This window comes from Mercenaria mercenaria, unplaced genomic scaffold (genome assembly GCF_021730395.1).
Source record: "Mercenaria mercenaria strain notata unplaced genomic scaffold, MADL_Memer_1 contig_4166, whole genome shotgun sequence".
NCBI classification, from domain to species: Eukaryota; Metazoa; Mollusca; class Bivalvia; order Venerida; family Veneridae; genus Mercenaria; species Mercenaria mercenaria.
Window position 1 is genome coordinate 22,958 of NW_026462375.1, and position 14,592 is coordinate 37,549.

At 34.0% G+C, this 14,592-nt stretch overlaps 2 protein-coding genes across 2 annotated transcripts; one reads left to right on the plus strand and one right to left on the minus strand.

Moving 5' to 3' along the window:
* The first annotated feature begins 3,940 nt into the window (after positions 1–3,940).
* On the plus strand, positions 3,941–4,621 carry LOC123533147 (uncharacterized). The gene is made up of 2 exons (XM_045314782.2): positions 3,941–4,280; positions 4,437–4,621. The coding sequence occupies exons 1-2, from the start codon at positions 3,941–3,943 to the stop codon at positions 4,619–4,621; spliced, it is 525 nt and encodes a 174-aa protein (XP_045170717.2).
* Positions 4,440–6,625, minus strand: LOC128553672 (uncharacterized). Its single transcript, XM_053534847.1, has 4 exons — positions 6,451–6,625; positions 6,240–6,285; positions 5,964–6,150; positions 4,440–5,115 (listed from the first exon to the last, which is right to left on the minus strand). The coding sequence occupies exons 1-4, from the start codon at positions 6,602–6,604 to the stop codon at positions 4,669–4,671; spliced, it is 834 nt and encodes a 277-aa protein (XP_053390822.1). The 5' UTR covers positions 6,605–6,625; the 3' UTR covers positions 4,440–4,668.
* Between the last annotated feature and the right edge of the window lie 7,967 nt (positions 6,626–14,592).

The window sequence follows — 14,592 nt, forward strand, 5'->3', positions numbered from 1 at the left end:
TTCACTCTGTTGATGGTGCTACGCTGAGTGAAATGTAGACAAAGCGTTTATCCTAAACGACGCTGTTCACAGTTTTAAAGCTAACTTTGGCAGTATATTTAGCAAGAATATTGATATATCTCAAGATGATAAGTAAGTTTAATAAATATGATAAAAACCTGTTCAAATACCAACATATATCAAATTAAAGAAAGAGCTGAATACGGTCTGCGTATCACATGAATAAGGGTGTGATAAGAGTCTTTTATGTAGAGAAGTGCTTTTTAAAAGATTTTCCTTGTTACAATTGTCGCTTGTATATGAACAGGTTTCTTGCTTTTGTGACTTATTCAGATTGCATATTAAAATGAGTACTTGTTTGCTTTGATACATTTGTTATAAATTATTTAACTGATTTATTATATATGAATTTCTTTAGTATGGTATGCAAATATTGAACTCAGTTGAAATCTGTTTTATTATATATATGCTATATAATGACTGAATCTCATTACACTGAAAAGAAGGTACGCTGCATACAGTTTATCTATGTGATATGACTACGGTCAAACTTTGCTTATGAAACAGAAATATTGAAATATTTACAATTGTATGTTTTGCTTGACCTTCACTTTTTCATAGGTGTTACGTCATTGTCCAAAGATTCATGAATAGCGAATATGCATTTGTTAAAGCGGGATCAGTTGGCTTATTTTAGAAATAAATAAAAATAATAAATAAAAAATCCTTTAATTTATTTTTTTCTCATGTATTCTAATCAAACTTGATTTGTAGCATCTTTATTAGGCCCACAGCCAACTTTGTTCAGCTGGAACATTTAACCCCTTTTAGGAGCTGCTTGAGCTAAAACTAGAAATGCCTTTATACAGCGCCTCATGAACAGCTTGGTGGATCTTTGTCATACTTGGTCTGGAGCATCATTATAAGGTCCTCTTCCAAATTTATTTATATAGGAACTTGGGCCCTATTAGGGACCACTATAGCTAAAAGTAGACATGCCTTTCTTCGCATTAACCACTAAAAAGTAATGGATTTTTATCAAACTCGATGTGTAACAATATCGTAAGGTCTCCTGCTATTTTGTTACAAATGGGGATAGGGACCAATTTAGCTAAAAATACACGTTTAATGACCTCTTCTCATGGACCAATTCATGAATCTTCATCAAACTACTGCTGTAATTATTCGTCTAAGGATAAACGAAACAAAATTGCAACCCTACGAAACCTTTGCGAAAAATTAAAAGAGAACCATTTAAATTGTTAAAGTGCGGTGTTTAGTTTTGCAATTTGAAAAATGTTAGATGAAAGATGAATGTTAGATGAAAAATTCATAAACTTCTTTCCTTATTACAATTCGCCGACCATCATTTTTAAAGATATTTCTTGTTTTCCGTTAAATACAGACAAAACTAAATTTCATACAGTTTACGCAAGTTTACGTCTAGACGATTATGTGCATCTGTTGTTATTAATTGTTATCAATTTTACGTAGATGGTTTAATCAACATTATGATTTTCGATTTTTACAGGGTGCTGTTCAAGAGAGTAATAATGGAGCGCCCAGCACTGTAGTGCACAGGAAAAAAGGGAAAGATAGAAAGCCGCAACTTCAGTGGGAACAGAAAATAATCAGACAGAAATTGGATATATAATGAGTTAAAATACAGACAATAATTCATTCTAATAGGATTTAATCAGTGACTTGAAAAAGAAAAATAATTGATTTATAAAAGACTGGAATCAATATTTGACATGATGTAGTTATGAAATATTCGGTTATATTTCTTCAGGGAACTTGCAAACAAACTTAAATAAATGTTAGATTTCAGGAAACTTGCAAACAAACTTTAAATAAATGTTACATTTCTTCTTGTTAAATGTTAAACAAAATCACAATTATTTGAAAATAAAATGCGTACTAAATAATATTAGTTTTAGTTTATTTTTTTTCAAATTCGTAATCGTTGGGATAGCCTTGGCATCCTTTTGGCCAACAAAGAAATAGAGTTGGCCCAACGTTGAACCAACCATGATAGACAAAAAATGCTGTTGGCCCAATGGAGGGCCAACGATAAGGGTAGGATACCAGTTGTTAGCCCAACGGTGTACCAACCGTTGGGCCAACGTTGCGCCAATTAGCAAAATGGCGTTGGGCCAACGAAGAGTCTGCGGTTGGGCCAACGCAGTATTACCGACTGTCAAAATGAACCGCTTTTTGCTATGAACTCATCGTATTTGGAAAGCCCAGAAACTATTTACGCGGCCATAGGTTTCTTATTTGTTGTTTAAATATTGTGACATTAATATCATTTCTGAGCATTCATACATGGCGCAGGTGGAAAACAGTATAGGAATATTGCTACATGTAAAGCATTAAGGACTAACTGGTTTTTGCCAGGAAATCGTCATACTTGGAAAATCGGGAAATCACGTACATGACCACGAGTTTGTTATTTGTTTTTTTTAAATTTAATACTGTGATATTATACCCATTTCAATCATCTAAGCTTGAATTAAGTAAGAATAGATATTCTTAAGTTTTTATACCATTTATGGAGTTTAAATGGCAGTCAAAATATAGCTTTTTTGGCCATTAACGCTCCCTCTAGAGCCTTGAATCGACCCATTATAATTATTGAGAATTAGGAAATCAAATGCTAAGCTGATGGTCCAGCAATACCGTGACTGAATTTATGGCCTGGCTGTTCTTTCCAAAAGGGTGTTATTGTAAATACATGTCAAATATTTACTGTTAATTCTTGAAATTCATCAAATATTGGTTTTATATTTAAACTTTTAAATTCATTTTTTTTTTGCATCTGATTGAGGAAATTATGGTGAATTTATATGACATAAAACAAAAAATGTCCAAATTATGTCAACTGACCACTAAGTGTGTCCTTAATGAATACAAATATCCAGGCATCCTGTTTAGCAGAAGTGGTTCTTTTTTTAAATGTAAATCCCATATTGTATCACAGGCGTCAAGAGCTATTATAGTCTAATCCGAAACGCAAATCTTCTTAACATTTCAATAAAACTACTAAGCCAATATAATTGACGTTATTGAAAGAGTCAAATTAAAATTCCTTAAGTACATTCTAAATCCTAAACGATCAACCCCAAGTTACATGAGTATAGTATATAATATCTTTTTGGTCAAGAATATGCAAACGGGAAAATGATCACTCAACAAATAAAATATGTATGCTGTCTTTATAAATGATGAATATGACTCATTTAAGAAAAAAATGTCCTTGACTATTTGCAGAATGGCTTAAAATGGCAGTTAGACATAAACATAAAGTTTTAATTATAACTGATTGGTATATCTTATTGAAAACTCCAGCAATAGCACCTTTTATAAAATATTTAAAACTTCTTTTGGCTTAGAAAAAATATGATAAAAGTTCGCACGCGAAATCATAGATTATCTGTTGAAACTGGACATTGAACAAGGATACCAATAAACCTTAATACGTGTAACACGTGTAGAAATAAGTTAGTGGACGAGTATCATTATCTGTTTTAATGTAACTTTTTTTTCAAATGATCGAATAAAAATCATTAGACGATAAAAGGTAAGGAAGCACAGAACACCCCAAACACAGCAACAGAGCCATGCATCGCAAAGTAGGCCCACAACAAAAAGAAGTAACGAAGAAATATTTTACGGGTTGCTTTAAAAATCTAACACCAATGATAAAAACATGTAAGCAACAACATTAAATCTATACATAAATGAAACGTTATTATGGAATTTCATTCACGAAATTTCTCATTCGAAAAAAAATGCAGTGTACAGACGATAGGTTTTAGTTGTACAACACCAATTATCTCAAAGATGTACAATTTTAAAATTGTACACTTTTCACATACAGACAGTATTCCACTCCCTATAAAACACAGAGTTTACCTCCAAAAGTCTTCCCTCCAAAATGGATCCCATTCAGGATGTAGATGGAATTATTGCAATTGTGTGTGTAATCATGATTATGTCGGCAATTAACCTGCAACATAGAGATCGTTTACGAGGTAGACAATGGGTTCGCCCTTGGATTGCACGTAGAGGACAATACGGAGCTTACCATGCACTAATGCAGGAACTGAGGCAGGAAGACCCAAGGTCGTACAAGAATTTTGTGAGAATGGATAAAGATACTTTTACTGAGCTGTTAGAATTGGTGACACCATTGATCAAGAAGAAAGATACCTTTATGAGGAATTCTATTTCTGCAGCTGAGCGACTAGCTTTGACTCTACGCTATCTTGCAACAGGTAAAAACAATATTCGTTTTCTAAACTGATACCAGTGCATATCATTACAGTACAATAAAACATTTCCTTTTTATCTTCATTTTTATTGATATTTTGATACAGCGATTTGCAATTTACTATTATAAAGGAGATTACGAAACTTTGCTCTTTTTTCAGGTGACAGTTATGCAACACTACAATACTTGTACAGAGTTCCAGCGACAACTGTTTCTGAAATAAGTCCTGAAACTTGCCAAGCAATATACAATGTTCCTAGAAGTACCTATATCAAGGTAACGAATTTCAGTTGTTCATTTAAATGTTATTCTTTGAGAGCTATTTACGTATTACATAATATATGAGTCTGATTAATTTTGATTTACAAGTTAGTGTAAGTAGCAGAATATAATTACTGAGAACTTTCATTTGATTCATTCCCATGAACAGAAGGCAAACTAAAAATTCTTCTAATTCCTGTCGGCTGTGGTGACATATTGTCTGCAACCTGAGGTCTCCATATTTGCCGTTCTGTTGTTAGGCTTGGTGAAGAACGGGCTTGCTCTTGTGCTTCAAAAATTACAGTTTGCAGCTTCAAACGAACATTATTCTTAAGAAAAGGATCTCTGATTTTCCGTAATTCATTCGTTAGATATTTTCCAAAAACTGTGTCTTCCTCGTTTGTGTTAGTATCCTCTGTTCTTGATGTTCCCTGTGAAAACCTTGTTCTTATCTCAGACAGAACATTCACAGCCTCTGCCATAGCTGCTGCAGGTCCAGACTTATGTTTCTTTGGTTTTGGGATCTGGGTGTCTTCAGTGTCTCTCTCTTCAGCTTCCTCATCTCCAGTCTGTGAATCCTGAAATGTAATGTTTTTTTCTTAATATTTAAAGGTACCAAACTCCAACCAAGAATGGCATAGTGTTGCAAACCAGTTTGAAGAGAAATGGCAGTTTCCTAATTGTATTGGAGCTATGAATGGTAAACATGTAGCTATAAAGTGCCCAGCTCGGAGTGGATCTACATACTATAACTACAAACACTTTTTCAGCATCATTTTATTGACTATAGTTGATGCAGATTATAATTTTGTTTATGTTGATGTTGGATGCAACGGCCGATCCATTGACAGCGGAGTATTTAACAAGTCAAAATTATACAAAATTTTGAAACAAACCAGATTGGAGTTCCGCCCCCTAGACTCCTGCCTGGAAGAGATTCTCGTGTGCCATATGTAATTGTTGGTGGTGATGCTTTTCCTTTGAAACCATATCTTTTAAAACCCTATCCCAACAGACAACTTGACATGGACAAACGGATCTTTAACTACAGATTATCCAGAGCCAGAAGAATCTCTGAAAATGCCTTTGGAATTTTAACAAGCAGATTTGGAGTATTTCAAAGGCCTATAGCTCTTGAACCGGACAAGGCATCTCTTATCGTGCTTGAAATTTGTGCATTACACAATTTTTTACGAGCAAAGTCAAGAAATATATATACTCCTGCTGGAAGTTTTGATGATAATGACAGGCCTGGTGAGTGGAGAAATGAGCAACGACGAGATTCAGTCTTTGACATTGAACAGCAGGCGGGAAACAGAAATGCAGACAATGCACGTAATGTCAGAGATGAATATTGTGAATATTTTAATACTAATGGACAAGTACCGTGGCAGTGGGAGTTGGCATAAAGAGATATATTCCATACCAAATTGCTAGTCGACTGTCGTGGAGTAATCTGTGCATTCAGAAAGGCATCCAGGCTGGCAAAGTATGGCCATTTGCTTTTGAAGACATCATCCGTGCCAGATCCACTCTTTGTAGATTTTCGAACTTTTGACAATTCTTTAGCATAGTAAGATCGAAGATGTTTGATTTTAGTATTGATTTTTCCACTGAAATATATGAAAAAAAGATACAGTTAACAGAATAACCTTTGAATTTGGTTATACATTGACAGCACAAAAAATATCAATTGACAAACAGTGTGTCATATGAGTTAAATGTATTTGCAAGAATTATGACATTCTCTTAAAAATGAATCTGTTTAAAATTATTTTATTTTCTATGAGCTAAAAATCTATAAACAAACGTATTATTTTAGTGATAGTTTAATTAAATAATTTTGCTAAATGAACATAGTGTATCAGGTACTGAGAAAATGTAACCATTAATAAAAAAGTAAAAATATTCACCTGTGTATTGATTATCCAAATTTTCTTTTAATAATTCCAAACTCCTCAATCTGTAATCCTTTTTTGAATAGTTTGGGTTTTCTATATCCCATAAATCTGTTTGGGAATGGTATAATTCAATAAGCTTTTCGATATCATCCTTTTTCCAGGCCATTTGTTTCAGCTTTGTGTTTATATTTTGGGCAATTATCTCTGGAATTTCATTCACTAGATCCATTATCAGCTAATTATTTACCAATTTGTTGCTTGTCAACGTGGGTGATACGTAAGGCAAAACTTATGAAATAGAGCATGTCCTAATCTGTAAGTCAAGACTTAAGATTTACGAAATCAAGGAATAGCATCGTACACACGATAATATTTGGCTGTACATCTTAAATTTAATTGGTGTTGTACAACAAAAACCTACCGTCTGTAGAGGGCTCTAGCAATTACTGTAAACATACCAGGATTCTTAAAATAACAGATTAACTGGTGTCTCATTATTTCTTGGTAACAAGATACCAACTCGAACTAGGATAATTAGGCAAATTAATCTGTCTCTGTTTTATCACCACTCAAAACAAGTTTATCTTAAAAAAATGGGTTTGTTATTGTATCAAGTTACTCAACAAATACACATTTTCACAGCAAATATATAAGGCTAAGCATATTCTAACATTTGTTGTCTAATGACAAATGTTATAAATGCTATCTATGACACATAATCGTCTAAGTACTTGGATTTCCTAATTTACTTTTTTGGTCGCGTGTTAGAATCTAAGACAATGTCGTCAAAAACACTGTCAAATTTTGTACTACATGTATCACTTTCATGATACTTCGTCACTTGTGACACATTTCTATCAATTGTTACTCCAGACTTCTCCAGCGATATCTGGTTTCCTGTTTTTCTTTTACGGATTAAACAAATATATTCCCCGTCGCCTTTTAAAATGACTACTTTCTGACCTTTTTGTGATTTCCGTAAAATTCCCGGGTTTTCCGGGGAATACACATTACCATTCTTGGACAAGAAAAAATCGAAATTGATAATCGTACAAAGTGATTATTACTGTCAATGATTTATAGAATTTGCGATCGTGTTTTTTTCTCAGGATTAAAGAATTACAAATACTTCTGTTTCCAGTCACAATGTATTTAAAACTACGAAAAAAAGGAGAGCAACCTTTTGGAATCATGTCCTATTTTGAAAGATAAATTATAGTCTCCTTTTTTAAATAGTATTCATATTGATTGCCCGACCCCTACCCATTGCCCAATAATAATAATAACATAATAATAATATTATTAATAGTGAATAAAATTCTGTATATTAGCATATTTAGATCTTTACTTTTTTGCTTCGAAGGTGCAACAAAAGATACCAAATATCTTGAAATAGAACATAATGAAAAAAGGCGTCAGCCTGTTATTAAATTTCTCGTTGCTGCAAGGAGAACAACTACTTTTGGACATATTTCACTTACCCCCATCCCAACATGAAACGCTCTTCCTATATATTTCTTTATAATGTTTTTCTTGATGATATCTTTTAGTTTCCATACCCACTCTCTCCATGTTTAGTAAATTATGTTGAAATTTTATCATTTTTGGACAAGTAATAAACTAATAATTGACCAGTCGACGCCTGTCAATCAAACTTATCAGATATCGATTTTTTAACAAATACGTTTTTACCGCTTATCGCCGCCATTTTCCTTCGACAAGCTTATTGTCGAGATTAATAGGTAAGTAAGCATCTGTCACCGAAATGTAGTTAAAACTATATTTTGTAGCTAATATGTTGAAGTGAGGCTGGAGTTGCGCAAGTTATTTTTTCCCTCAGTCATAAGAAGCCTCGAGAGACATGCAAACCTGTGTCTTCCATAATTAATAAGAACCCTTTATCAAACATAAAAGTTACCGGAAATGTAGCATCATTTTCAAGGCATAAATAATTTAGCGTGGTATTTTCAAGGCATAAATAATTTAGCGTGGATTATAAGTTACAAAATACATGTTTTAAACACAGCTGAAACTAATGATCATTTAATTCCAAACAAACTAAGGTATACACATACTAATTTAGTGAATGAACAAGTATTGTTCAAAAAGAAGCGTCATAAGGCAATATGAATAGAACTGAATGGACCTGCAACATTTTTATTTCGCCGGAAATGTAGTGGTGCTTTATTCTCAAAAAATCTTAATTGTTCTACCAATGCAAGAAAAAAATAAGCTATATAGGCGCGCGTTTCATTTTAAAATGATTATTAATAATTGTAATAAATACTACACAGATTTTCAAATATACAAGGGTTGATCCAAAAGTAATGTCAATGTAGCTGTAAAATCGTGTAAAATGAAAGGAAATAAACAAAATTGCTTACCGAAGTACCTTTATCTAATTGCAATATTGTCAAAAAATAACGATAAGATATTATGCATAGTTTTAACGATATCGATATATACAGAAGGCATACGTGCAACGATCGCCGCACGCCACTGACGTTTTTGACGTCCGAGAAGACGTTTCTTACTGACTGCTGTCAATATTCATCCCTTTTCAAAGTATCGTCCTTGATTTTTTATACAGCGCTCATGTCTGTTCACCCATTTTAGGAAAGCAGCAACATACCAGTTCTTTGAAAGACATGAACATTTTCAAATGATCAAGGTCTTGAAAATGGACCCCTCGGAGTTTATCTTTCAGATGAGGAAAAAGTGCAAAAAATCACAGGTCTTCCGGTTATCTGGCGATCCTCTAGTGACTGATCGCCGTCCCTGAAACGCTCATACCAGCTGTACACTAGTCTCCTGTTCACTGTTTTTGGTCTATATGTGTGTTATTTATCGTCTGCATGACTTCTAACGGTGATTTTCCTAATTTAAAGCAAAAACGCAGAACAGCGCGCTGCGGTGTTTTGTCAGAAATCGACATAATAATTATTTGCTCTCAGCATGAACAAGCGTTAACACTGCATAGATATTTTCAACGAGCGATGGCGTCATTAAAATTTCAACAGCAAACGGCGGAGATACGTGATGTCACGTTGTAAAAAAAGCACATGATTAAGCGTGTTATTTTGATAAAGATCAGTGGCTGCCTTTGACAGTTTTATTAATGAACCAGTAATATTTTAGCGTACGGCGACATAGCGTCAGTGGTATTTTTTGAAGTCAAGTGCATTTTAAACGAAAAAACGCCGGAAATAAATATGTTGCCATATCAGAATTGAATTTTTGTACATTTTGGTAAATTCTTTATTATTATACTCAGGTGAATAATCGCACCGTGGACGCAGTGACATTACTTTTAGATCAACCCTCGTAGATGAAGGATCGAAAATGTTGAAGTATTTAAAAAGAATAGGCTTGATAATGAAATCGCACAGAATCCCCAAACTGGGAAAAGGACCCGTGTGAATCCTGCTGAAATACCCAGCCCCTAAAAATAAACCTGACCAAGTTCATTAAAAATAAATTGTTATGCCAGAATTACCTTGGAAGTCGTAAATTGCAGTTTAATAGTCACAAAAGAGAAACCGTTTGTTAACCGAATGAATTAACATAAGTTAAGATGAAGAAATTAATGTTATTAAGAATTAAAAAGAAAATATGCAAACAATCGAGCTGGTTACAGTAAAAAAAAGTAAATAAATAAAAACACTTTCTTTTTAACATCAACAGACTTTGAAGTATAGTTGAAATACAGTTTTAGAATTTGAGAACATACGAAATACGGTATAGAATTTGAGAAACATACGAGAGGAAATAAAACTACAATTCTTACCTTAGCGAAACATTTTTACTTTAAACCACCTAATTAAAAAGTCGAATATCCGCAGTCTCTTTAACTTCAATAGTGTCATTTCCATCCCGAAAACGTTTCACAGTCACTGTAACATATACATATACGACTCATTAGCAAAGCAGTTTCGTATCCGTCATTTTTGGAGGTTAACGTGATCTAAGAGGCGGAGCGATCGGACATTTGGTCAATTAAATGCTCATTCACATGGCAAAGTAATGTAACGTGGTGTCTTTTCCTACTCTGCGTTCGCTAAAACATTACTTGCCACATAAGTATTTTTAAAGCTAAATTTTCGTCAGTCGGGTAATTATTTACGTGAATTGTAAGTATTACACCAATAACGTCAAAATATAATTAACAAGTAATCAAGGCCTTCGCGTTGTTTATCGTCTAATTTACCACGGTTCAGAGTTGAGATGCGTAGGAATTGAACCACGAGGGCGTTAGCCCGAGTGGTTAAATACTGAAGTATCTGAACGATGAACCGTGGTAAATTAGACGATAAATCACAAGAAGGCCTTGATTGTTTTCATTCTGACATGCACGTTGATATATTGCAATAAATATTATGCTGGAATTCATTTACGCGAGGAGTAATGTATCGGACCTCAGGCGGCTACATGACGTCAAAATTGACGTCATAATGCTCTCTTACCGGTCCGTGCGTCAACCATTGTTTATCGCAGGATATAGTGCGTTTGATTTTCTTCTTTGTTTAACTGGAAACCAATTCGAGCCATGTTAGAATTGTGACATCATTAAAGTGTTTGCAAGGCATACTGTGTTGGTAACCGCCTGAAAATCAGTGTTGAATAAATATTTGCGATACAATTGTATTCTGGATCAAAAGTAAAGGAAAGAGACAGATACCATGCTACATAAGGGTTAAGGGACAATTACCTGATGGTTAGTGAACACCAGTTGTTTTCCCATGGACTTTCATGATAACATTATGGCGTGTACGGCCTTCAGTAAACCGAAACCTGTATATCTAATCACATTTTTTTTTCAAGAACTGTTTTAGTTCCTTCAAACTATCGGACGAAAAAGTAGGAATAGTTTATTTTAAAAGAAATTTTCGTCTGAATGAGTTGACCACGTGTTTACATCGTTGGTATAGCAAGTTCGTTTGATAAAACTTTTATTTTTCAATTCACATAAAATGTAACTTTTTTTTTTCAAAATGTATATCAAAATACAGCAAATGCAGTAAACATTTTTGAAAAAAAAATCACTTCTTGGGTTTGTTTACTTGACTGACCAATCAGAACGGACAAACATTACCTTATTCTCATTCCCAGTAAGTTTCCTGTACTTTTTTGAACTGGTGGTCTCTGTCCTGAAGGAAACAACTTTTTATCGGTATTATGGGAGGTTTAAACGTGGCTGTGAGAGTATCACTGACGACTCACGGCTCAGACGTCAGAAGACAATTTAACGTTCAGTCACGTTTCAAAAAGCAAAGAACTCCTTCATATGGATCATATTTCAGTGCACCCGTCCATTTCATCAACATCATGGGAATGTTATGTAATCAATTTTTATTTGTTCTTAGGAAGAAGTAGAAAATGCGAGAAATAGTCAACCATTGCTGGTAATCACGAGTCATGCGCGGATCCAGAGGGAAGGGGGTGGGGGTCTGGACTCCCTCCCTGGAAAATCCTAAAAAAAGGAAAGAAGAGAAGAAGGAAAGAAAAATGGTTTTCGAAAAGACAATATTAAAACCGCATTCAAAGTGTATGTGGCTGCTACTATATACGACCCCAAGGTAAATTCATCTTTATGTTAATTATCTCAAAGAAACAAAGAATTTTACCTTTAAGAAAACTTAAAATTTTATCGTTTAGCATGTGAGCTCATAAAAATGTGAAAATTAGGGGTATATTGTATATAAAATTGCAGTGGAAAATGTAATCTTAAATGCTCCTAAAATGCACCAGAATGCAGCAAATGAAGCGCTGAATTTCAAAATTTTTTCAGTACGGGGGGGGGGGTGCACCGGACCCCGCTAGCTGGTCGGCTGCTTTTCTATATTAGGCCGTTTAACAAAAACTTATTGGCAACCCTGTACTTGTAAACGGCTAACATCCACAAAAATCACATCAAGTTATTTAGTATATAAAGACACCTGCTTCTCATAGTATGGGTTCGGTCGGACACCTCCCCACACCCCGTTTCCCCACCCCAACCCCCAGCCCCTCAGAAAATTGACTGGATCCGCGCATGCGAGTTGTACTGAGCGTCATAATGACGTTGGACCTCTTTCGTGGTTGTGACGTTGCCTAAGAAATACTAAATAATAAAGCTCATGTTCTGAAATCTGTAATTTAAATATTCACATTCAATACGTTCTTACATTTATCAATTTTTTGACTTTAAACAAAATAGGATCAGAAACAGAGATATTAGAGAACTTTCTGGGTATTTTTGTACACTGCATATATATAACTGACTCGACTGTTTTCTTATTTTCATGTCTTTGAAAATCAGTCTTTTATCCTTTCCTTTTTGAAATAAATTCAAATAATTTATTTTATTGTTTCTTTTTGATGTTGATGAAAAATGTAAAACATTGTATTAACAGTTTGAAAGAAGTATTTTTGTGACAGTATCATGATATATTGATATGTGATGATTAACATCCAGGAAGTATTTTATGTCTAAACTTTTCTTTTTTCTGTTAAAATATCTTGCTTCTGAGATTATTCCTTCGTTTGCAATACTGTGTACAGCTGCCACATTGTACACAATTGTCCAAATCATCTTATGACACTGTATCCCTTGGTACCTGATTAACCGTGACCTTATATTGCACAGAAAATTTACTTTCTGGCTACCACCAGGGCAATCTATAGATTATCTTTGAACAAATAACGATCGTAACTTGTAGGTAATATAAGCAGTATACTAGTAAGCTATGATTATTTTTCAGTAAAACACTTTGAAAGTGACTTGACATCTAAGTAACTACAAAAATATAACTATCACTAGAACTCAACAGTTAATAAATCTTAATAATTAGAATTTCAAGAAAGTTAATACAAATGAAACATATATATCACAGCATAAAACAAAATGTTATGTTCACTATTCACAAGTTTCGAATACAATGTTCACATAACGATCTCTTTATCAGGTTACAAATAATATGTGAAAAACATTGTCCACGTTTGAATTTACAGAATTTTGCTTTGGTTAATTTCTGGCAATAATTGCTTTAAATTCCAATAGTCTGCCTAATTGAAATGATCTATCAGCCTACTGTGAACAACATTCTGGGTAAAACATGGTTTGACCTTCAGTGGATAATGCATATAGTAAACAGTTAATTATAGGTCAGGCTGTCTGCAACTCCCGATTTATATTGTTAGTGAAAATGATAATTTATCAGTTTTATCCGGACTATCACTTGAAGCATCAGATGACCCTAAATAAGTACAGGAACTCGAAAATGCATCCGTTTCAGTCATTCATTTCTTAACCCTTACTCTACTAAGTTTCTAAAATGGAATGGTCCATCATTCAATTTGGACAGTACTATTTATTATTCGAAAGGGTATTCACTGAAAATTTACTGACTAGATCTTTGTCTGCACTGGTCGCAAAGACAAATCACTTGCCGCCAGAAGGCTAAAGGTTAAATAATGCATCTGATGAGAAACTAAATTGTGGGAACCACTTTAAAAATCAATATTTAGCTCACTTTCCGGGAAAATGTCAGCTTTGCCTTAAATATGCAAAACCTGTTCCCAGAATCTTGTGTATTATAAAACTCTAATCAGAAAAATGCAGTTTTACCTGAATTTCAGCAAGGTTTAGCTTTACGAAGTGCGGATTTTTACATCGTAGATTAAACGGACTACTAATCGTGTCCGCTATTATTTCCTATATAAAATGACATTGGATAACATGTTTTCATCAGCATTTCCAAACTTTCACTTCTTGTGTGACTACCCTTATCTTGAAAATCCATCTATATGCAATCCAAACATATCCAAACATAAGGGATTGAACATAATGACCTGACTGTTTGTTCTATCATGACTATAAACACTATCATGAAATGCGCTAGAGGTATGTTTAAGCCAGGTTTCTTTAAAACAAATAAAATCTGGCTCTATAACTTCATGTAATCATAAATTTTAATTTTGGACTGATTGAGGACGGTGGTGCGTTGATTATACGTTTCATATTTGGTGTGTTGGTAACTTTTAGGATACTGATATGTTTGTTCGGTTGCCTCGCATGCTGGAGGAAGAAGAGCTTACTTCGAGTTTTGTATACATATGTATGTCAATATTCTACTGGAGATGAGGTCAGTAGTTACTTCAACACCATTGGTGAAA

What these genes read in the sequence shown, in the direction of transcription:
- LOC123533147 (XM_045314782.2), top strand. Translation starts at nt 3,941, where the DNA reads ATGGATCCCATTCAGGATGTAGATGGAATTATTGCAATTGTGTGTGTA. An exon ending in TCTACGCTATCTTGCAACAG is followed by an intron (nt 4,281 to 4,436) that starts GTAAAAACAATA and finishes CTCTTTTTTCAG; the next exon opens with GTGACAGTTATGCAACACTA.
- LOC128553672 (XM_053534847.1), bottom strand. Translation starts at nt 6,604, where the DNA reads ATGGCCTGGAAAAAGGATGATATCGAAAAGCTTATTGAATTATACCAT. An exon ending in TTTGGATAATCAATACACAG is followed by an intron (nt 6,286 to 6,450) that starts GTGAATATTTTT and finishes TTCATTTTTAAG; the next exon opens with AGAATGTCATAATTCTTGCA. An exon ending in TTTAACTCATATGACACACT is followed by an intron (nt 6,151 to 6,239) that starts GTTTGTCAATTG and finishes CATATATTTCAG; the next exon opens with TGGAAAAATCAATACTAAAA.